The sequence below is a fragment of the Misgurnus anguillicaudatus genome, chromosome 8 (genome assembly GCF_027580225.2).
Source record: "Misgurnus anguillicaudatus chromosome 8, ASM2758022v2, whole genome shotgun sequence".
NCBI classification, from domain to species: domain Eukaryota; kingdom Metazoa; phylum Chordata; class Actinopteri; order Cypriniformes; family Cobitidae; genus Misgurnus; species Misgurnus anguillicaudatus.
The window spans coordinates 18,241,689-18,265,586 of record NC_073344.2 but is presented as its reverse complement, the minus strand read 5'-3'; the positions used below and the strand labels follow the sequence as shown (position 1 = coordinate 18,265,586).

The window sequence follows — 23,898 nt, the reverse complement described above, 5'->3', positions numbered from 1 at the left end:
ATTTGGCAGACGCATTTATCCAAAGCAACTACGCATTCAATCCATACATTTATTTTGTCAGTAAGTGTGTCTCCTGTGGATCGAGTCCATGACCTTTGCGTTGCTGACACAAGCTCGTGAAAGAGACATTGTGAAAACGAGTACTTGCTTTCCAGTTGTCCAGTAGCCAATCGTAGCCAGCCTTCGGCGCTAGGATCCAGAGGGCAGGGCTTTGATTTTCCTTCCCGGCTGCAAACTAATTCCTCCGGCATAACGCGAAACGCTCACATGCACAACTTCCTGGACAGAGAAGCGGAGCGCGCTGAACGCGATCGACGCGACTGACTTTGTAAGCTACGCGCTGAGCAAAAGATCGACTGAAGCGAGTGTTTTATGTCGCCTGCGTCCAAAGTGCTGCCAACGTACCGGTTTGGATTAACTTGGAGAATGTAAAGCCGACGCTACAGAAAACACAAGTGTGCGCGGATTGTGGGCTGCCCGAAATGTCCCACGCAACAGACACAAGATTGGTCGCCGGTCATTATATCGCCTCGATCATCTGAAATAATTGAAGTTGTTCAAGTGCGCTTTCTTCGTTGACGCTTGATTTAAGCCGCCATTCCGCTTTGCTCTAATTGCGCATTTGGACATGTGGAGTCCGCGAGGATCGTGTCGTTTGGGGATGTTGTGTTTGACTTTGTCAGCCCTTCTCATCCAACAAATCATCTGTCATTCCGGTAAGTGGGCCTTGGTGGGTAATATTTTTAAATTGTATTTTTTGCTCTTTGCTTTCAAAAAGTTGTAGTAGATGCTGATCTCATAACGCCCAGGTGCGTGCGTGTAAGCATGAAAGATCACAGAGAGGGAATACATACAGTAGGGGACATCTACAATGTAATTTAAAAATAATAGGAGAGCATACTATAATTGCATCCTTTTAAGATATGCACACATGATCGAGCGTTTGATGTTCTCGGTAAGAGAAGTAAAGGGTTTTAGTGGGAGCTAAAGCTTTGGTCCATAGACTTGATCGTTCCCAAGGTGATATAAAACAAGCTCTGTGCATAGGATCCTCAAGATTTGGCTTCAATTATGGACAAATGTAGCCTATTGTTTCCTTTTTAGGTTGAATCTCGTATACTGCATGACACACAGTGGCATTTCTTAGCGCATTCTAACTGCACTGCGAATAAACAAGTTTATAAAAGTTGTCCAGGTTGTGAACAGATGATCATGAATTTCTGTAATGTTTTCCTGTTTTATATATTTTGGATACTCCTCAAATAGTACCGCAGTTGTCCTTGAGGTATAATGCGTGTGTTTTTGTAATTTACAGTACAGCATGTGCACGTTTAGGAGCACACAGGTTGTCTTGCGCAGTCCATTACTGTAAACTATAAAGTAAGCAGGTGTGCGTACTCATAAGTGCGTTATCATATTGATTTATTGAATAAAAAATGTGCTCAGAAAATGTGTTAATACTTTATTTAGCTAACTGACTTGCTACTTAGGTGTTTTCCTGTGGGCTTTAAATGTAAAATCTTTATTTCATTTTAATTTTGTGCATTTGAAAAGATGTTTAGAAGAAGTTTACCCAGGTGATAAAGAAGCACACTTCCATAATGTACTTATTTATTAATATACTAAATATTATCCTTTAGTACTTTTTAAGATAATCTTAAGAACATCTAAGTGTACTATTTTGTGCTATTTTGAGACACAATGAATATGAATTAAAATGGGCATTTAACATATATCTCTGTTTAAAAAAAAATTAGATACATGTACCACTTGTAGTAAACTTGAACGAAATTAGTGTGTGAAAATAGAGCACTTTAAGTACATTATGGAATGTACTTTATTTTCACTCGGGTACGAAAAGTTGAATAGGCCCAACAGTGCATTTGTGGATAGTTTAATCAACTGAACCAAAATTATGCAACCCTATATCACGAAATTATGTACCTATAGGCACTTATGGACCAACCTGACAATGTCACGCTTTTCTGTTTGTGTCACTGTCACGTATTGGTTGCTCAACTTTTTTTGTCCTATTTTCAAACCATTGTCGCTTCGGTTTAGGGTTAGATTTGGTGCTTGCATTAGTATGTCACTTTAAGTATTGGTTTATTAAAAAAAGATACAAGACTTATTCTTTTATATTTTCTAAACTTTAACCAAATGTCGCCTGACGTTGGGGTTAGATTTGGGTTTGGGTAAGGATGTCATTTTATGTAAATCTAACCCTAAACTGAAGCGACAATGGTAAGAAATTAGGACAAAAAAGTTGAATAGGTTCAGTCTGAAAATGAATAAAAACCTAAACTGGTAGGCTGACAGATGTGTTATTTGATGGCTGATTCCTCAAATTATTAACGGTCCATAAGCGGTAATCTTTTGTCCATAACCGTCTCTGTTGAAGTGATGTGCTTATTATCACATTGGTGGTACATTTGTGAGTTTTTCATATGCCAAAATTACATTTAATGGTTCATATGATCTTTGACATCTTTTGAGCTCATGTAAAACAATAAGCTTGAGGTTTGGCAGGAAATAAGGAATTTTTTGGACAAATTGAACAGTGATATTAATAAATATATATGGTGAGGATAGTATGTGGTGAAGTCTATAAACAGAGAATGGACATCAAAACTCAATGATTCACTTTCTCTGTGCCAAAAAATCAATGTTGTAACCTCACAGATGCTGTCTATGTCATTTAAACAGTAACATAGTGTCTTTCTATTGGACCTGACTGTAAGTTGACTTGATCTGTTCAGGGCAATGGTTAAATTGGTAGTTTAGCTAACCTCTCTTGGTAACAGTGCAAGGATGTATGGGGAGAGGTTAGACTTCAAAATCAGTATACAGTAGATGTTTTATGCTGATTGTAGACAGTCTGGCCACTGTGTGCCAGCAGACATTCCAACATTGTTTTTCCCAGACTCCTCCAAAATGAAAGAGGCACTGCATTATTTGTTTCAGGATGGGCTGGGATTTCCCATTATATCATTCTTTTTGTTTCCGAATTCCATTTGTGTCTTATGCTGTTAGTGTGTTTGTGCTTTTAAGTCGCTGACGTTTTGTGTAAAATTTTATGAACACCCTAAAGCTAGAAGCTCCTGTGTGCATTTCTAGATGTTTAAGTCTATATCAGGTAATTCTTTTGCATTGTAACTCGGGACATCGCTAGCCGCATTTGTTCTGTGTTCAAAAGAAGATCGAAGATTTTACAATCCTGCCGAGGGTTTCTATCATCTCCTCTGGCTGATGCGTGGTCCAGCACCACAGGAAGCGTCAGTCTGACATGGGTATCCATCAAGGGCCTCTTGTCAAAAGACACAGGCTTTTTAATGTGCTACCTTGCCCTTCAATCTCCGTTGTGGCGCGTTCGCTCTCCCCTAATGAGAAGTCCTTTCCTGTGTGATTGAAAGGCAGTCGGCGCAATATAATCAGAAAAGATCCCCTCTACTCCTCTGCCTTTCTTATCCGCCTGTCTCCAAAATCCTGACCTGCATACAAAGAGCCTGTAAATCGTTTAATTGAAGCGGAGAGTAAAAAATCAATAGGCAGGAAGCGTTAAAAATAATGGGGAGCCGTGATCCAGATCCATATTTCATATCCACAGATGGGTGTGACTTTTACAGATGTCACCGGCTCACTTTAGCATGCATTTTACAGTCTTTTTTAAACGAGATTGGAATTTTGACTACGGTGAAGTGCTTTAATATACCCTACCGTTTTAAAGTTTTAGTAGGCTGGAAGATAATTCCTGTTGTAATTCTGGAAAGCGTACGCATTTTAGACTCGGTTATGGCTTGTTAGACCAATAAACATGAGCGTTTCAGCCCATAGATTGTAAATAACATTCTCTAGTTGAAGTACAAAGCAGTGTTTTTGAAATTATTGTCGTGGAGAGGAGTTTAGATATGGATATGCTTGTATAAATTTGCATCCTGTTGTGTCTCGTGCCAGAATGCTATGATGTTTTTGAGCTTGTATCAGCGGGATGTTGTCAGCAAAGAAGGAACATCTGACTTTTTTTTTTTTTAGAAAGAGTCTTCATAACACATTTGATTGGTTGCGTGCAAATGTGTATAAATATTTGCATGAGTGTGTATTTGCATGAGCAGATTTCAATTGGCAAAGCATTGCACCGTTGACAGCAATGTCACAGGTTCGACTCCAATCTTAGCATGCAATAGCCAACAATTTACAGTCTTGGTTTAGATCCGATATAGTCCAGCTGGTACCCACTTCTAGCCAAAATAAACTTGTGAGGTGTATGATTCTCCATTATGTAAGCAAAGTCAACAGTGAGTGCAAGGTGTTTGGTTTCATTTTTATTCATTTCATTTATTTTAGACATCTATACAACTTTCGCCTTGTTTAATCCTATACGTCTGGGCTGTGTTTGGACGGCTATTAGACATCTTTTAAATGCAAAATTGCTGGCTGGGATGGCATGTACTGATAAAAAGTGCATACACTCACCTAAAGGATTATTAGGAACACCTGTTAAATTTCTCATTAATGCAATTATCTAATCAACCAGTCACATGGCAGTTGCTTCAATGCATTTAGGGGTGTGGTCCTGGTCAAGACAATCTCCTGAACTCCAAACTGAATGTCAGAATGGAAAAGAAAGGTAATTTAGGCAATTTTGAGCGTGGCATGGTTGTTGGTGCCAGACGGGCCGGTCTGAGTATTTCACAATCTGCTCAGTTACAGGGATTTTTACGCACAACCATTTCTAGGGTTTACAAAGAGTAGTGTGAAAAGGGAAAAACATCCAGTATGCGGCAGTCCTGTGGGCGAAAATGCCTTGTTGATGCTAGAGGTCAGAGGAGAATGAGCCGACTGATTCAAGCTGATAGAAGAGCAACTTTGACTGAAATAACCACTTGTTACAACCGAGGTATGCAGCAAAGCATTTGTGAAGCCACAACACGCACAACCTTGAGGCAGGTGGGCTACAACAGCAGAAGACCCCACAGGGTACCACTCATCTCCACTACAAATAGGAAAAAGAGGCTGCAATTTGCACGAGCTCACCAAAATTGGACAGTTGAAGACTTGAAAAATGTTGCCTGGTCTGATGAGTCTCGATTTCTGTTGAGACATTCAGATGGTAGAGTCAGAATTTGGCGTAAACCAAATGAGAACATGGATCCATCATGCCTTGTTGCCACTGTGCAGGCTGGTGGTGATGGGGTAATGGTCTGGGGGATGTTTTCTTGGCACACTTTAGGCCCCTTAGTGCCAATTGGGCATTGTTTAAATGCCAGGGCCTACCTGAGCATTGTTTCTGACCATGTCCATCCCTTTATGACCATCATGTACCCATCCTCTGATGACTACTTCCAGCAGGATAATGAACCATGTCACAAAGCTCGAATCATTTCAAACTGGTTTCTTGAACATGACAATGAGTTCACTGTAACACATAGAGCATCTTTGGAATGTGGTGGAACGGGAGCTTCGTGCCCTGGATGTGCATCCCACAAATCTCCATCAACTGCAAAATGCTATCCTATCAATATGATAGGCCAACATTTCTAAAGAATGCTTTCAGCACCTTGTTGAATTAATGCCACATAGAATTAAGGCAGTTCTGAAGGCGAAAGGGGGTCCAACACAGTATTAGTATGGTGTTCCTAATAATCCTTTAGGTGAGTGTATTTCTTGAATGCACTGTAAGCTTTGCATAAAATGAAACAATACATTTCACAGCTAAACCGTCAGAGTCGTATTAGCTAATATTTAGTGCAGGCAATTGTTGTGCAGTGTTTAATGGGTCATGGTCATATTTTGTTTAGCCAATCAGAGGACTTGGAGACACTTTCCACCTACCAGTTATTTTAGGCTTAAAGGGGACATATCATAAAAATCTGACTTTTTCTATGTTTATGTGTTTTAATTGGATGCCCAGTGCTTCTGTCAAACTAGAAAATGTGAAAAAGAACAACAGTACAACATTCAATGCAAGCATGTAAAAAATAGCTGAAATTTGGCTCCCGTTGTGATGTCAGAAGGGGATAATATGCCCCTTAAAGGAGTAGTCCACTTTATAGATGGGGTCCATTGACTTACCATAGTATTTTTTTCCTACTATAAAAAGTAAATGGACCCCATCTTTAAAGTTGACTACTCCTTTAATCTGCACTATCCAACTACTGCACTAACATTTAGTGCAGAGATTAGCTCATTTGCATTTAAAAGGACACGCCCAACACAGCAGATTTTAATAAATCTGAGCTAAAACCTACAAACTTTGGGGACACCAAAGATTTTATTTAACATCTTAAAAAAGTCTTGTAAAATGTCCCCTTTTTATATTTACATTTATGCATTTGGCAGACACTTTTATCCAAAGCAACGTACGAGGTATACATTTTATCAGTATGTGTTTTCCCATGAAATCAAACCCATGACCTTTGTGGTGCTAATGCAATGCTATACCAATTGAGCTATAATCCAGCAATAAAAATATGTTCTTTTGATCAGTACTTAGCAACCACTCAAAACACTCTATAAACCAGTACCTATGCCCTAAAACCATATAGGACCACCCTGGCAACCCACTTGCTTCCATTGCTTTTTCTTCATGTATAAAAGTGAAATTCCAATATTATAAATCTGTAAAATGTGACTTTGCCATATGCATGTTTTTACATTGGTAATTTATTTTTATGAATTATATATGGTAACAAGTTACCATGCTTTTCTTAGAATATAATCTTCTGCATTATGTTCTCCATTATGATGCTTAATTAAAAATAATTATACACAAAGTAGCACTTAAGAAACATGAGAACGTGATAACTTGCTCGCTGCTGGAAGCTCAATCGTCTTCTTCACCACCTGACCAGCCGCTTAGATTAGCCAAGATATTTGCATTTTTAATAAAGGTGCGGGCAGGCAACTTAAGCCCAAACGCACGGGTCAGAGATTCTATAGCCACAAGGTCTGCGCGAGCCCTTTATCATATGTTTCCAATCGCTTCGGTTTTCATGCACCGCTTGATGAAGAGCCTTGACCTGGTCAGTCTTGTATCGATTACCGACTGATGGTCCAATCACCCACAACAATGACGCTAGCAAACCATGATGAAAGGCTTAGGCTGTTGATTCGGGCGGACCATAGCCTTTTTATAGTAGCACATAAGTGCAGAGAGGCAAACGCAAGTCTTTTATGCATGTGGTGTATAGACATTTATCCAATTACATGTGTATTCAGTATAGTGAGCAAAAACATGAATGACGCTTGGAGCCTGAATGTCGGAAATATATTCAAAGATAAAGTTTTGATGGAATTAATTAGTTGTCAGTCCACGTAACCCCTTTACAAATGATTCTCTTAATTATGTGTTATTTTAAGAGAGAGGTTAGATTATCTTAATGTAATGATTGATTAGTGTCCTTAATACGATGACAGCTTCTGGAGCCTTGGTGTGGATCTTTCTCGTGTCTTCTCATCTCCTCTCAATTACTCTTTCTGACCTTAATACTTTTGAAGTGTAAAAGTATGACAGAGTTATCTCAACCCGGGTTGTAGGAAGTCCATCCAAAATGTTCAAAGAAGAGGCCATTTCCTTCCTTAGATGTATTACAGATGAGGTGGAAGTGGGTGGACATGTGCACGCACTGACGCACACACAATACAACACAATGATAGCACAAAAGTTGTCCATTGTTGTAAAATTACTGTTTTTTTAATCCATGATTCTGAAATCTTTCATTGCATCACATTATCTTAAAAGGGACATTTCACAAGACTTTTTCAAGATGTAAAATAAATCTTTGGTGTTCCCAGAGTACATACCTCTGATCTATATAAATGACTGGATTGCGCATGACGTCACACTTGTGAAGCCACCGCGCCGCCATGTTGGTATACCCAAACGTTCTATTAAATCAATGGACGTTGTCAGATTTTAATGATAAAAAATCAATTTACTCGTCTTCGTTTTAATATGTGAAGATACCCTGTACATTATTACAACACAAACATCCAAAGCATGTAAGTAGTTATTTACTGAAAGTTGTACATTTTGGGTTTTAAACAGTTATTATACATTCATCTTCATTACAGTATCAGATCAGCAGACAGACCGCAGCATATTTAGTATTAATGACAATAAACGTGCTCAATCTGAATTCTAAATAAATAATCATGCGTGCATGCAATAATTTGCTAGTTTTGTAATTATGTTATCTAAACTTACAAGTTACCTAAACTTATTTAGAGAAATAACGCTGACCGTCACCGTGTAGCTGAATGTCAAAAAAAACTTTATTTATACCCGTGTCATTAACAAATGCAACAGACACACTCACCTTAACGGTTTTTTGTAAATCCATTATCCTGCCCGATTAAAACATAAACATTGCAAATAACACCAGAATTAACAAATAATTAACGTACACACGTCCTAAAAATTAACCTTGTGTAACTGATACGCTGTAAAGGGGGTAAATTTTGATCATGATTTTGAATGGAAGTCAATGACGCTCTCTGCCGGTTGGGTATACCAAGATGGCGGCTCGAACTCTGCGCTGGCTTCACCTCACGCAATTACGTCAAGCGTTCTATGCGCAATCCAGTCATTTATATAGATCAGTGGTACATACGTAAAGTTTTAGCTCAAGATACCATATAGATAATTTATTAAAAACAAGGTAAAATTGCCACTTTGTAGGTGCAAGCAAAAATGTGCCATTTTGGGTGTGTCCTTTAAAATGCAAATGAGCCGATGAAATGCAAACAATGATGGTGGTTTGTTGAAATTGTTGAAAAAGCTCAATTGTGTGTCAATAATTTTTTTCTATCTCTTTCTCCCTGCACTAAATGGCAGTGTCGTGGTTGGATATTGCAATAATACCGTCCCTTAATCTGCACTAAGATCCCCTTATGACATCATAAGGGGAGCCATATTTCAATGACCTATTATTTCACATGCTTGCAGAGAATGGTCTACCAAAATTAAGTTACCGGGTTGTTCTTTTACACATTTTCTAGGTTAATAGAAGCACTGGGGACCCAATTATAGCACTTAAACATGGAAAAAGTCTGATTTCATGGCATGTCCCCTTTAAAGTGCCTAATCTGAGATTGTTTAGCAATCATCTTGGCCTTTAAATTGGTAAAATTATGATATTTATTATTCTCAAACATACATTCGGTCTCAACAAGTATCATGTTAATGTTGAATTGTTATTTTATGTTCAGAAAAAATGGTTCTTAGCTGTTCCTGTAGCGGTACCATTTCAAAACGTACATCTTTGCACCTAAAGAATGCATATTAGTATCACAACACAAGGGTACATATTAGTGCCAAATGTATACATATCTGTACCTAAATAGTAAGTATTGGGACCCTTTTAAAGGGTACTGCCCCAGTGACAGCTTGGGACCATTTTCTGACAGTGTATAAAAAGTGTTGCTATCACTTTACAATAAGGTATGTATTTAAAGAGCTCATATGCAAAAGACGTTAAACACCACAATCATCAAAAATTTGTTGGTCTCAGCACGTACTATACATTTATCAAATCCGTCTAATCCCGGTCTCAGGATATTCAAAAATACTGCTTTGTTGGCAGAATCCGTTAGACGGCACGAGGATTTTTCAAAGTGTACAAAAAATTGGCATAAACGGCGACGAAGATAGGATTTTACTTGTCGTGCGGCAAAATGACCTCATTTTTGAGCCTTTACCTTTAGACAAAAAGCACAGTGAAACGTGTATGCACTTAGAGGGTTTTGCAGTGAAAGATGTCAAATTTGTGACATTTGTGAAAAAAGGCATTTCAATTACTTATAACGTTTTCATTGCCATTAAAGTGAAATTACTGAACTTAAACACGAGAGCTTGATAAAAAATACTTATTTACAAGAAAACATGTCAGACTCACTTTTTTTGCATCAGAGCTCTTCATCGCAAAAAATGACTTGAAAAAAGTATTGTTTTCAGTAGAAATATCTAAAAATTCTTAAATTAAGATGCTTTTTCTTGATGAGCAAAATGACCTAAGAAAATAAGTCTAGTTTTAAGACAAAAAATATACAATTTAAGTGAATTTGTGCTTAAAACAAGCAAAAAAATCTGCCAATGTGGTGAGAAAAAAAATCTTGAAATAAGATTCTTTTTTTCTTAAACACTTAATTCAAGCAAAAATTTCTCACCCCATTGGCAGATTTTTTTGCTTGTTTCAAGCAAATTCACTTAAATTGTATATTTTTTGTCTAAAAACTAGACTTATATTCTTAGGTCATTTTGCTCATCAAGAAAAATCTTGATTTAAGAATTTTTAGATATTTCTACTGAAAACAAGACAAAAATACAAATTTAGAAAGTCATTTGTTGCAGTGTTCATATGTAGCATTGTTATTTTCAAGAGTGTACAGCATTCCATATGAAAAACCTGGAATAAAAGTATTTCGTAAGTCCTTTGAAAGGTTGTTACACACTAGCCCAATTGCTTTGTAATTCGAAAGGAAAATGTGTTTGGCCTTACCTTATACCTATAACATGTGATTAATCCAGCTAATGGATTTATCCAAGCCTTTGATAGACTTAGTCACTGAAGCGTTTAGTTATAGCAGGTAAGTCTTCAATGTTGGCCTTGGCAGCTTTGATGATGACTACCGGGAGTCTATAGGGATCCTAATTATACTGTAATTATCTTTCACACCAGGCAGATGTTAAAGGCATTTTCTGCTCTTAATAGCCTCAATGGAGATTTACCTCGTGCTCTCTACTTTGACATTTTCATGTTATTCACGTAGAACCAGTGTAACCCTATGGAGAACTCTTTACAACCGACAGAGTCGTCCGTTTAACCATAAGCTTTTTTTTACTGAGGAAGTTGTACTGTATTGCTGTTTAAAATAGGTCAGTCCTCTCACCAAACAATGAAACAATAGACCATCGCTAGTTCCATAAATACAGGATAAAGCCAGGATGTTAGCAGTTTGCGCACACAATGTGGGCCGACTTGCTTTGACTCCAGACATTTACGACGTGGGGGTCCTGCCTTTAACTTTAATACTATAGATAGGATCTTTTTCCTTTCAGCATTGATTGCAAATTGAATGAATGAACGTGATCTTATATTTTAGATCTTATTGAGTTACAATAGGTCGTCACATTCATGCCGAACTTAAGGAAGTCATTCCCACCCGGTTTCCTGTTTCTGTTCCCCTCTGGCAACTGTAGAACGATATTTAGTAGCGTCTTTTAAGTTATCGCTTACTTTTGTTATGTTTTCTGACCACAACTTTAGCATTAAACTCATCCCACACTGTTTGTGGTAAAGGTTAAACCTACAACGCCTTGACTTACGGAGGCCATTTGTTTGCTTAGCAGTTGGAATAAACTAAAACCTACACTGCAAAAAATAATTTTCAAGAAAAAAATTCTTAAATGAAGATGCTTTTTCCTGGTAAGCAAATTTTTCTTGAATTTTTCTAGAATTTAGTGTTTAAGAAAAATGTTCAAGATTTTTTTGCTTACCCCATTGGCAGATATTTTGCTTGTTTTATGGACAAAATCACTTAAAGTTGATATTTTTGGTCTAAAAACTAGACTTTTAAGTGATTTTGTGCATAAAACAAGCAAAAAAATCTGCCAATGGGGTAAACAAAAACATCTTGAACAATTTTTTTTAACGCTAAATTCAAGAAAAATTCAGGAAAAATATGCTTACACCATTGGCAGATTTTTTGCTTGTTTTATGCACAAAATCATTTAAATTTGATATTTTTGGTCTAAAAACTAGACTCGTTGCCTTGGGTCGTTTTGCTCATCAAGAAAAAGCTCTTAATTTAGGAATTTTTAGATATTTTTACTGAAAACGAGACAAAAATACTAAGATTTTTTTAAACACTGTAAAAATTCCTTGTTGCACCTAAATTGTTAAGTTTAATCAACTTACTTTTACAATTCACTTCATTCAACTTCATTTTTATAATTTATAGAAACTCCTTACTAGTCAAGAAAATTGAAATGTAAATTCAAGTGAATTAAACTAAAAAATGTAAGTGCAAGAAGAATTTTTATTTACAGTGTATGGATTTAGATTTGTATTTATTTATATGTCGTAGCAGGTTAAGGGTGTTTTTTTATTTTGAACGATAACCACTCAAAACACTATTTGGGGGTAATCAATGCGATTTTGTAAGAAAAATATTCATATTTTAAATTTGTAATAACTTTTATTAACCACTTGGAGCCATGTGGATTACTTTTGTGAAGGATGATGCACTTTTCTGGGGTTGTTCCCTGATACCCATTTTCTACCATTATAAAGCTTGGAAGAGCAAGGACATTTACTAAAATAACTCCAAATGTGTTCGTCTGAAAGATGATGGACATGTGTATCTCAGATTGCTTGAGGGTGAGTAAATCCTGGGGTAATTTTGATAATTGGCTGAAGTATTGCTTTAATATCACACGGAGCTGTGCAACCATATTTTAAAAATGGTTTTACCAATTAAAATCTTTTTTTTGTGTTTTCCCCATTTGTAAGATGGTTACACCCATAGACACATAATCTGGGGTCAGCTCTTTAACCCTATTCAGAATAACTCCACTGGGTCAACAAGCAATTGTAAACACTAACCGCAAAAATAGATTATGAAGCCAGAGACGGGAAGCTCAGTTAAATATAACTCCAGAGAGAGAGGATGAGAGAGTCGTACCGCTGGCTCTCAGTTTTCCCTTTGAAAGCCACTATAACGAAAGCAGATTACATTTCCTTGTGGACGCAAAGAAAAATCACTCGCACGTCGAATCATTTATCAAAGGGTTGCAAACATGTAGCCCCTAGGCGAGGTTTATATCTCGGGGCACGTCAGGTGTTTAGGTGGAAGGGAGGAGTCCGGGCATCCATTATGCTTTACTGACCTTTCCTGCTTTCAGGTTTACGCGTGGCATGTTTGCCCTTTAAGGACTTGCTTTAAAACGCGGTGTAAATGTCCGCCGTGCCATTTAAGGATGTTTGTGCGAGCTTTGAGTAAAGGTCAAAAAAGAGAGGTATTGTTAAGGAACTTGAGTAGTGTAGAAGATAGACTCACCTGCTGTGATCTGGGTGTTAAATAAATAAAAATGCGTCTGGGTCCCGAAATTCCCCCGCGCTTGTTTATTTACTCGTTGCTTATTCGTGCGTGCATGCAAAAAAGACACACACACACACAAACAAACAGGCATATGTTGTTTAGAGTGCAATATTTTAACTCGCTGTTATCACCACTTTAATTTTTCCTCGAGGTATTTTTGCTATTTTGTCTTTACCTTTATAAAATCTACACATAGGGGTTAGTTGTTATAAAAGCTGTTTAAATAACTATCAGCTTTTACATGTTTAATTGTGACAACTTGCCCCACAGAATGCGCTGCACTCGTTGTCACAAAAGCTTAACGTTTATGCATTTGGTAGATGCTTTTATCCATATCAACTCACAGTACATTCAGTCTATACATTTTATCAGTTTGTGTGATCCTGGGATCAAACCTATGACCAAATTCCACCAGTTGAGATACAAGTACACAAAGATATGTCTGCAAATGTACTGTTAGAATAAATGGTCAAAAAATCTATGTTGGGCAGTGCCCTTTTAAAAGGTCTTAATATGCACGTTTAGATACTGATGTGTATGCATTTAGTACCAATATGTACCTCTGAGACACTAACTGTACATTCACACGGGGCGTAAGCATTAACGCTTCTCATTCACTTTTAATGTGTGACATCATGCATTGGCGAACTGAATTGTGGATCCGTCAACGACTCGTCACTGCCGTTGCTCGCGGCAGAAGTTGAACATTTCTCAACTTTTCAAGCGGCAACGCATGCATCAGCCAATCAGATTGCCGTATGCAAATAACCTGTGCGAGACAGTCAATTACGTTTATGCAAAACCGGAGCATGTGTTGGGGCCCCTGTGATTGGCTGTTGGCCACGCGTCAGACATGAAGTGTTAACGCTTTCGTCCTGTGTGAATATACTGTAATATGTATCTTTGAAGTACTAATATTTATGATTTGGGTACAGATATGTATGCATTTGGTTCCAATATGTACTTCTGAGAGACTTATATGTACCATTGAGGTACTAATATGCACTACTTGGTACCAATATGTACATCTTAGGCACTAATATGTACCTTTGATGTATTAAAAAGTACGATTTAGGTACAGATATGTATGTATTTGGTACAAATAAGTACTTCTGAGGCACTAATACAGTGAGGAAAATAAGTATTTGAACACCCTGCTATTTTGCAAGTTCTCCCACTTAGAAATCATGGAGGGGTCTGAAATTGTCATGTCCACTGTGAGAGAAATCCAGAAATCACAATATATGATTTTTAAATATTTATTTGTATCTTTGAGATACTAATATTTATGATTTAGGTAGAGATATGTATGCATTTGGTACCAATATGTATCGCTGAGGCACTAATATGTACCTTTGAGGTTCTTAATATGCACTAATTGGTACCAATATGTACCTCTGAGGTAGTAATATGTTCCCTTTCGGTACTAAAATGAACGATTTAGCTACAGATTTGTATGCATTTGGTACCAATATGTACCGCTGAGGCACTAATATTTACCTTTGAGGTTCTTAATATGCACTAATTGGTACCAATATGTACCTCTGAGGTAGTAATATGTTCCCTTTCGGTACTAAAATGTACGATTTAGCTACAGATTTGTATGCATCTTGTACCAATATGTACCGCTGAGGCACTAATATGTACCTTTGAGGTTCTTAATATGCACTAATTGGTACCAATATGTACCTCTGAGGTAGTAATATGTTCCCTTTCGGTACTAAAATGTACGATTTAGCTACAGATTTGTATGCATTTGGTACCAATATGTACCGCTGAGGCACTAATATGTACCTTTTGAGGTTCTTAAAATGCACTAATTGGTAACAATATGTACCTCTGAGGTAGTAATATGTTCCCTTTCGGTACTAAAATGTACGATTTAGCTACAGATTTGTATGCATTTTGTACCAATATGTACCGCTGAGGCACTAATATGTACCTTTGAGGTTCTTAATATGCACTAATTGGTACCAATATGTACCTCTGAGGTAGTAATATGTTCCCTTTCGGTACTAAAATGTACGATTTAGCTACAGATTTGTATGCAATTGGTACCAATATGTACCGCTGAGGCACTAATATGTACCTTTTGAGGTTCTTAAAATGCACTAATTGGTAACAATATGTACCTCTGAGGTAGTAATATGTTCCCTTTCGGTACTAAAATGTACGATTTAGCTACAGATTTGTATGCATTTTGTACCAATATGTACCGCTGAGGCACTAATATGTACCTTTGAGGTTCTTAATATGCACTAATTGGTACCAATATGTACCTCTGAGGTAGTAATATGTTCCCTTTCGGTACTAAAATGTACGATTTAGCTACAGATTTGTATGCATTTGGTACCAATATGTACCGCTGAGGCACTAATATGTACCTTTGAGGTTCTTAAAATGCACTAATTGGTAACAATATGTACCTCTGAGGTAGTAATATGTTCCCTTTCGGTACTAAAATGTACGATTTAGCTACAGATTTGTATGCATTTGGTACAAATATGTACCTCTGAGGCACTAATATGTACCTTTGAGGTATGATTTAGGTACAGATATCTATGGATGTAGTACCAATATGTACATTTGATGCACTAATATGTACCTTTGAGGTATGATTTAGGTAGAGATATCTATGGATGTGGTACCAATATGTACATTTGAGGCAGTAATAGGTTCCTTTGAGGTACTAATATGCACTCTTTTGTGCCAATATGTGTCTCTAAAGTATCATTATGAACTCTTTAGGTACACATGTGTACTTTTGAAAAGGGTACCACCCCTGTGACAGGCAGCTGACCATGTTTTCCAACTGCCCCAGTCATATTATTTTGTCTACTGTATACTCTGCAAAAATTTCACAATTCTGCCCAGCATAAGACTCGTAGGCTCACCGTCATTATTGTTTCATCATAACTCCTTTATTTTTGTTCTGGCATTGACAGCTGTCATTTCCTGTCTTCCTTATTGCCCTTTCATATCACTCTGACGTTAAAGTATGCAATATATATACTGTAACATTTTGAGCAGGTAATATCAGACCTGTGTTAATGAAGGGTGGTAAACAGCCTTCCTTTTTTGGCTACAAAAACGTTATGGATGTTTCCTGGATTCACTTGCCAAATTGGACCATAAATGAATCATAAAATTCATACTTCAAAACCAATCGACAGGTGTATAAACTACCCAAACTCTTTGTCTTACTGAGTGTAGATTCTGGCCATAAAATGAGGCAAAACATAAATTATCTTTCTCTTTAATGCCAAAAGTCTACACGCACTTCAGCACTCACTTACATAAATATCCTTTACTTCAGTCGTGAATGCCTGTCAGATCACATCATTTATTGAAAATTATAGTTCTTTCACATTGTTTAGAGAAGCCCTCCTACGTACCAGATTTTACATTTAGATTTTACATTTATGTATTTAAAAAGTCCCTTTAGGGCCACTAAGCGGCCATGTTTGCAACGCCTCCATGCATTTTTTTCAATCATGCAAGACTAAAGTCCTATCTACTGGTATGGGGAGAGACAGATATCTTGATATCTATTTCCGACCAACAATTAAACCTGGCATTAACTGTAGCATATATATTTATTTCTTAAAGGAATATTCCATTTTCTTAAAAGAAAAATCTAGATAATTTACTCACCACCATGTCATCCAAAATGTTGATGTCTTTCTTTGTTCAGTCGAGAAGAAATTATGTTTTTTGAGGAAAACATTGCAGGATTTTTCTCATTTTAATGGACTTTAATAGACACCAACAATTAACACTTAACTCAACACGTAACAGTTTTTTTCAACGGAGTTTCAAAGGACTATAAACAATACCAAACGAGGCATAAGTGTCTTATCTAGCAAAACGATTGTCATTTTTGACAAGAAAAATAACAAATATACACTTTTAAACCACAACTTCTCGTCTAGATCTGGTCATGATGCGACAGGTGACCCCACGCAATACGTCATGACGTCAAGAGGTCACAGAAGACGAACGCGAAACTCCGCCCCAGTGTTTACAAGTGTGTTGAAAGTGGACCATTCCTACGTTGTTGTATGTCAACTGATACTAATTAATGTCTTGTGTCAGTTTATTGTTTACAATGGTCCACAAATGTGCGTTTTATATATGTAACACGTGACCTCCCTACGTCACTACGGCATTTACGTTAGGTCGCGCTGGACCCGACCTAGACGAAAAGTTGTGGTTTAAAAGAGCATATTTTTTATTTTTCTTGTCAAAAATGACAATCGTTTCGCTAGATAAGACCCTTATGCCTCGTTTGGGATTGTTTATAGTCCTTTAAAACACAGTTGAAAAAAACTGTTACGTGTTGAGTTAAGTGTTACTTGTTGGTGTCTATTAAAGTCCATTAAAATGAGAAAAATACTGCAATGTTTTCCTCAAAAAAACATAATTTCTTCTCGACTGAACAAAGAAAGACATCAACATTTTGGATGACATGGTGGTGAATAAATTATCTGGATTTTTCTTTTAAGAAAATGGAATATTCCTTTAAGTTCAAATTGTGCTCAACATAGTTTCAGCTAAGAACACAGTTTATATCATCAAATACATTTGTGAATGTGTAGCAACTAGCCTGGTCTTATGTGTCATTGGGTCATCGCTATGAAAGAACCGTCCACTTTATACAATTTGTGGAAAAAAATACAGAGCAGTTTATCGTGCATAAACACTATGAACTATTAGAAGTACCACGATAAAGTGTTATATTACAAGCAAGTGCAAATTAGAATTTGATAAACAATTATAAGCAAACGCATGCAGCTCATTTGAAATAATCAAATTCGGTGCTAATTAATTTAAACAGTTTCTTTCCATCGGGTGATGTAACAGTTCTGTTCTTTAATAATTGTTATAAATGCACTTCAAGAATTTCCAGCCTGCTGAAAAAACTTAAAGAATTATCACTTTGGCATCGCAATACATCACAGTTGATGAGAGCTGTGTCTTGACACATCGCAGCATCACCGTTTTAGCCTGGCTTTAGTTGTGGGTGTTTCGGCTTAATTAAACCTCTGAGTTCTCATGTTAAAGTGAGATGGGCTATTTTCAGATCTCCTGGTGGGAGTATGGGTTGTTTATGTATTAAGACGGAGTCCGCTGAGAAGCTTATGTGATCATGGAAACAGTATCTGAATGTTGTCCAAGGTAAATAACCGCAACATCTGGCAGGTCTGTGGTTTAGACAACTGTGTGTAACATGTTAACAAACCTATCTGCAATGTTTGATTTAGTTTACGGATAAAATTTAGTTTAGGTTTAAACAAAGAATATGGAAATTTGGACAAATCTGTAAGTATAGACATTGGCATAGACAGTGATACCACAAATTGTGTGGTTTTTGAAGTAGGTGAAGTCATCAGACTGTTTGATTCATGCTAAATTGACACAAACAAAACATTCTTAAGGGCTATTCACAATATGGACCATATAACTATAAACTTCAATGATAAGATAAATAATTCAATTTCCTTACTGTGGATTCACACCAGACGCGAGTTCAACGATTTGTGCGAGTAGATTAGATTACATACAAAGTCAATGCAAAGACGCGATCAGATGCGTCATTCGCATCGCCCCATGCGAGGATGCGGCTGATCGTGTCTTTGCATTGACTTTATATGTAATCTACTCGCGCAAATCGTTGAACCCGCATCAGGTGTGAACCCACATTTATGGGCCCAGATATGGGCGCTGCGTTTGCCGCGAAAACGTCTTCGCCAAAGTTGAAAATATTCAGCTCGAGTGAAAAATTCGCATTACATGAAGTTAAATCCCACGAGTAATCTGGAGTGAGTAACGCGATGCCCCGCATTTGGTGTGTACGTAGCATCAGGATCACAACGATATCACAGTACGGAACTGATGAACAATAAACCATTGACAGCCAATTAAAGATACAGTCCCAATTTAAGGCCTGCGACCTTCTAAGGTGGCAGCCTCCGAAGTCCACAAAGAGAACTAAAATGAGACGGTCTAGCCTTCAAAGGGTTCATAATTTGTGTCACCTGCTGTAGGTGCGCACCGCCTACAAAATAAATATGGAACCAGAAAAATATTAATTTATTTAAGAAAATGTGACATGTTGATGTACATTAAAGGGATAGTTCGGCCAAAAACGATACCAAACCCATGATTCACTCACCCCCAAGCCGTCCGAGTTGCATATGTCCATCGTTTTTCAGACAAACACATTTTCGGATATTTTAGAAAACATTCTAGATATTTCTGCTCATTAAATGTTATGCCACGGGGCCCAGGAATAGTCCACGACCTTCAAGTCCAAAAAAGTGCGTCCATCCTTCACAAATTAAACCCAACCGGCTCCAGGATGATAAACAAAGGTCTTCTGTGGGTGGTCCGTGCGGTGTTTTTGTGGAAATGTCCATATTTGGAATGTTGTTGGCTTTATGGGCTGGCTTCCGGTAGCGCCGCCATTTTGGAGTGATGCGCATTCAGGATGAGAGCTTACGCAGCGTACAGAGTTTCTCTGCTGCTGCTCGGTGCCCCCGCCCTCCGAATTTGTCATACGTCACTAAGAAAAGTGCGTACACTACGCTAATCCTCTCTCCTGAGTCTAGGATGGCGGCGCTACCGGAGGCTGGTTTATAGAGTTAATGACGTTTTAGATGTGGATATTTCTACGGAAACACCGCGCGGATTGCCCACGGAGGACCTTTGTTTGTCGTCCTGGAGCTGTTTGGATTTGGTTTGTGAGGGATGGACGCACTTTTTTGGACTTGGGGGTCGTGGACTGTTCCTGGACCCCGTAACATAACATTTAATGAACAGAAATATCTAAAATATTTTCTAAAATATCCGAAAATGTGTTTGTCTGAAAAACGATGGACATATGCAACTCGGACAGCTTGGGGGTGAGTGAATCATGGGTTTGATGTCGTTTTTGGCCGAACTATCCCTTTAAACTAACCAACAATATATCAAATTAAGCAAGCTTTGAAATATACGCAACGTAAACAGAATAATATTAATACAAAACAGAAGCTTTTTCCTGCTAAATACACACTTTTTTAATGAAATTTTAAAATATTTAGCAGTTACAGGCGCGCAATGAATCTTGGGATAGCCTTAGCTGTGAAGGATATATTCATTCTATCCTCGGCAGCGCGTAATAATCAAGGACTTTGCTGCTGTACTATGGCTACAGGGGGCGCAATGATATTACGTAGTGACTGAAAATAGTCCCCTGCTATTGAAAGATACTAAGGGGACTATTTTCAGGGACTGCGTAATACCATTGCGCCTCTTGCAGCCATGTTACGGCAGCAAAGTCCTTGATTATTACACCAGAATGAGAGTATAGTTCCTAGCCATATCTGCCTAGAAAATCACAACTTTTAATTTTCCGTCGGTCCCAGTACACGATGTAACTACAGAAGAGTCAAGTTTCAAATAGGAAAAATATCAAAACTTTTTGGTTATTTTTTTAGGCACGATGCTAATGATCTAATCAGATTCAATGGATTGTGATAAGCTATGCTAAAAGTGGTAGCGCCAAACTCGGAGATCAGCTGAATGGATTCCAAAACGGTAAGAATCAAATGTTTAACTCCAGGGGAGCTGGAAAATGAGCGTATTTTCAAAAAAAGTGTAGTGTCCCTTTAAGCCGCACTGCTGTGATGCAATCGGTCTTAAAATACGTCCGTAAAAGGTCGCAGCCTTCGAATTGGGACACAGCTTATGAATTGCAACTAACCTCAATTTGAAACGCAATGAGAAGCTACGGTAGCTGCCACAGGACAAACATTGGAACGAAACACGCTACTAACAGCAACTACCGTGTAAGGAGACCTGCAGTGTATGTAGATAATTAAAAGGTAATAAAACAATACAGTTCATTATGTAAGGTCTTTATATACCTCTGATAATATAGTTATGTATATTATATTGCATTTCTGTCAAGAAAAGTTACACATTGCACCTTTAAATCTATTCGAATTTAAAATACTTATATATTGAAACAGTAGGTACGTTTACATGCAACCAAATAATCTGTTTGCAATCATATTGATGGCTCAATCGTATTGAAAAGCCTTCATGTAAACCCCTTAATCAATATTATTGAGGTAGATCGGATGCAAATTTCGATCGGATTAAAAGAGGTTGTGTATTTTGATCTGTGATCCGATCAGCAGTAGAAATGTATGCATGTAAACGTGTGAATCGTATTTTCTCAATCGGATGCATTCCGGAATACATTGTTCACGTGCGCAGAACATTTGTGCTCAGTTCACGTCTTATACTTACCTCTTATTCACATCTCACATAATTATCGTCACAATGCATGGCAATTGCAACGCATTATTAAGGAAATGGAGTCACGCGCTGTACATTCTACGCGTTCATGTGTACATTAGGCTACATAAAGCAATAAAATAGCATTGTGCCTTTTGAAAATAACTTTCTTCAACTCAGCTTTGTACATTTATCCAGAAATAAAGCATGAACTCGACGAGAGATGCTGTGCACTGGGTGGCGTTGCCAAGTCCTCTGCTTTTTTCCGAGTTCAGATTAAGGCTACTGTTTAAACTCTCTCTGCGGGTTGTTTTTTCCTGTGGGTTATAGATGAAAGGATTTTGTTCATTAGTTATTGGTATTTGGACTGTGAATAGTCATTTGGATGCTTTTGGGCTATTTTTGAATGTCCATTAATATGGTTTTGATACACGAAGCTGGCAACCCTGGCTGTGCGCTTGCACAAATGTTTGAATCGGACTATATAGAATGTACATGTAAACTAACATTTTAATCAGATTGTAATGTTTAGGGTGCATGTTAACTGTCGTAACCTTCAATCGTATTAAATTAGTCGGATTGACAAAATTGTATGCATGCAAACATAGCCTGTGAAGAAGCTCTTCAATAAATCCATAACATAAAATTAGCTCAGGTATCCAGCGTCGTTGCAGTTGTAGTGAATTTTATAGCTGTGCAAATGCAACAAAAACAGCATATTTTTATGTTCAATGTCATTTAACCAAGTGCAAAAGTTTTTAGAAATTTACAAAGTTAGTTAATATTATTAAAGGGGCGGATATTGTGGTGCAGTAGCATAATAATGTAACATTATTTTTCGGTGGCGGGAACGTGAATTACACTGAAAAAATCTCTGGTTGCACATGATTCGAATGAAGTTTTCTTAAAAGGATTTTTCTTTAATAATGTGTTGGATTTACGTGATTTAATTACGTACACCAGTTCAACATGATTGAATCAAGTTTTCTTTTATTTTTAATTTTTTTTCTTTTATTTTAATTAATGTTAAATTCATTTTAAGAAAACCTTATGCAACCGATGTCCAGAAGTTGTTTTTTTAGTGTAGGTTAACAGTTAACATATCAAATATCATTATTGTTAAAGTGAATGGCCCTTTACAGTACATTAAAGAGCTACAAAGTAGCTCAAGAGATATCAAGAAACCAGATTATCATACAGTAGATATCTGATCTGAGTACAATGAAACAGACTACACACGACAGACATAATAGTGGGGTTTTAAAGAAAAGCTCACATCTTCCAACACTTTGCATATGTTTTACCCACATGTTATCCGAGTAACCCAGTACACTGAGATAAGACGCAACAGTTTATCTTTAAAGCATTTACCTGCAAAAACATCTCTCATATGTCTCTTAACTAGCTACACGCAGCTTCTCATTTTTAGCAAACCATCTTTCCTTCACTTTATTTGCGCTTTCCCTCCTGTGACACACACCAGACATGTGAACATATTCCCTCTGAGAACCCGTTTGCTGAGATGGCACCTGCTGATTCGTAGCGACTGTTTCAAAGGCCCATGGGAAAATACTTTAAACAAACCCTGCTTAAGCCCTAAAGGATCATCGAAAGCCAATGTTTAACCTTTGTAACAATGAAAAAATCATTACGTTACACTTAAACATTTATAATCCATGAACAGTTTCTGATAGTCTGTGCTGAAGTAGCTAATTGTTTGCCGTGGCGGACTTACGCAGTCTGCGTTGCTGCACGTCAGGGATTTAACAATAAACAACCCAGGACAGGTGGCTAACCAATGAGAGCAGGCGTAATTGCTTGCTAACCAATAAGAGTGGACATAATTGCTGCAATGGAGAGAATCGACTTGATACAGCCACTAATTAATCTCCAAAGTAATGATGCAAGTGAGGGCAAGAACCAAGCGAAGGATTGGAAAATCTGTTTATGCAAGAGAAGCAGCCGTGCCCGGGTCCTTACCCGGGAGACTGAGTCACTTTTAAGCACTTTGAAGTGAGATAAAATGAGGAATTCCACTTCAGCTAAGAGACGAAGATCGAGTGAAGAATCAAAGTGAAGGGAAATGCTCTTTTAAACTGGTCGAAGGTAATACGTATTTGAATTATATGCCATATGCAAGTAATGCATTGAGTTACCTGTATATTAGATATGATATCGATTCAGTGGCTCTTAAAGTTTTCAGCATGCAACCAAAAACCCTATAGGGTGTATCCCTTTGTGGCCACCACCCAAAAAAATACATGACATAAACCAATCTCAAACTTAGAATGTGAATGTAGTGCTGTTGGTTAGTAGCCTTATTTTTACCTACAAATGAAAATGTAAACATAATTCATCTAGATTTACTGACTAGGGCTGTCACAATGATTAAATAATCGTCTCATCGCTATTGTTTGACCTCATGGCGATGATTTCAGATCACCGCAATGATTGCACATCTCTTTAAAAAACACAAAGGGGAGCTGCAGTGCCTGTATAAATGAGACAGTA

The 23,898-nt window shown here is 37.5% G+C and overlaps 1 protein-coding gene across 1 annotated transcript in view; it reads left to right on the top strand.

The window, feature by feature from the left end:
• The first annotated feature begins 263 nt into the window (after positions 1-263).
• The window catches only part of ca16b (carbonic anhydrase XVI b), a 123,739-nt gene continuing 100,104 nt past the window's right edge, over positions 264-23,898 (top strand). Inside the window, exon 1 of the mRNA XM_055212752.2 lies at positions 264-716. Within this exon, the coding sequence (XP_055068727.2) occupies positions 629-716 (88 nt within the window). The 5' untranslated portion in view covers positions 264-628. The remainder of the gene's footprint in view (positions 717-23,898) is intronic.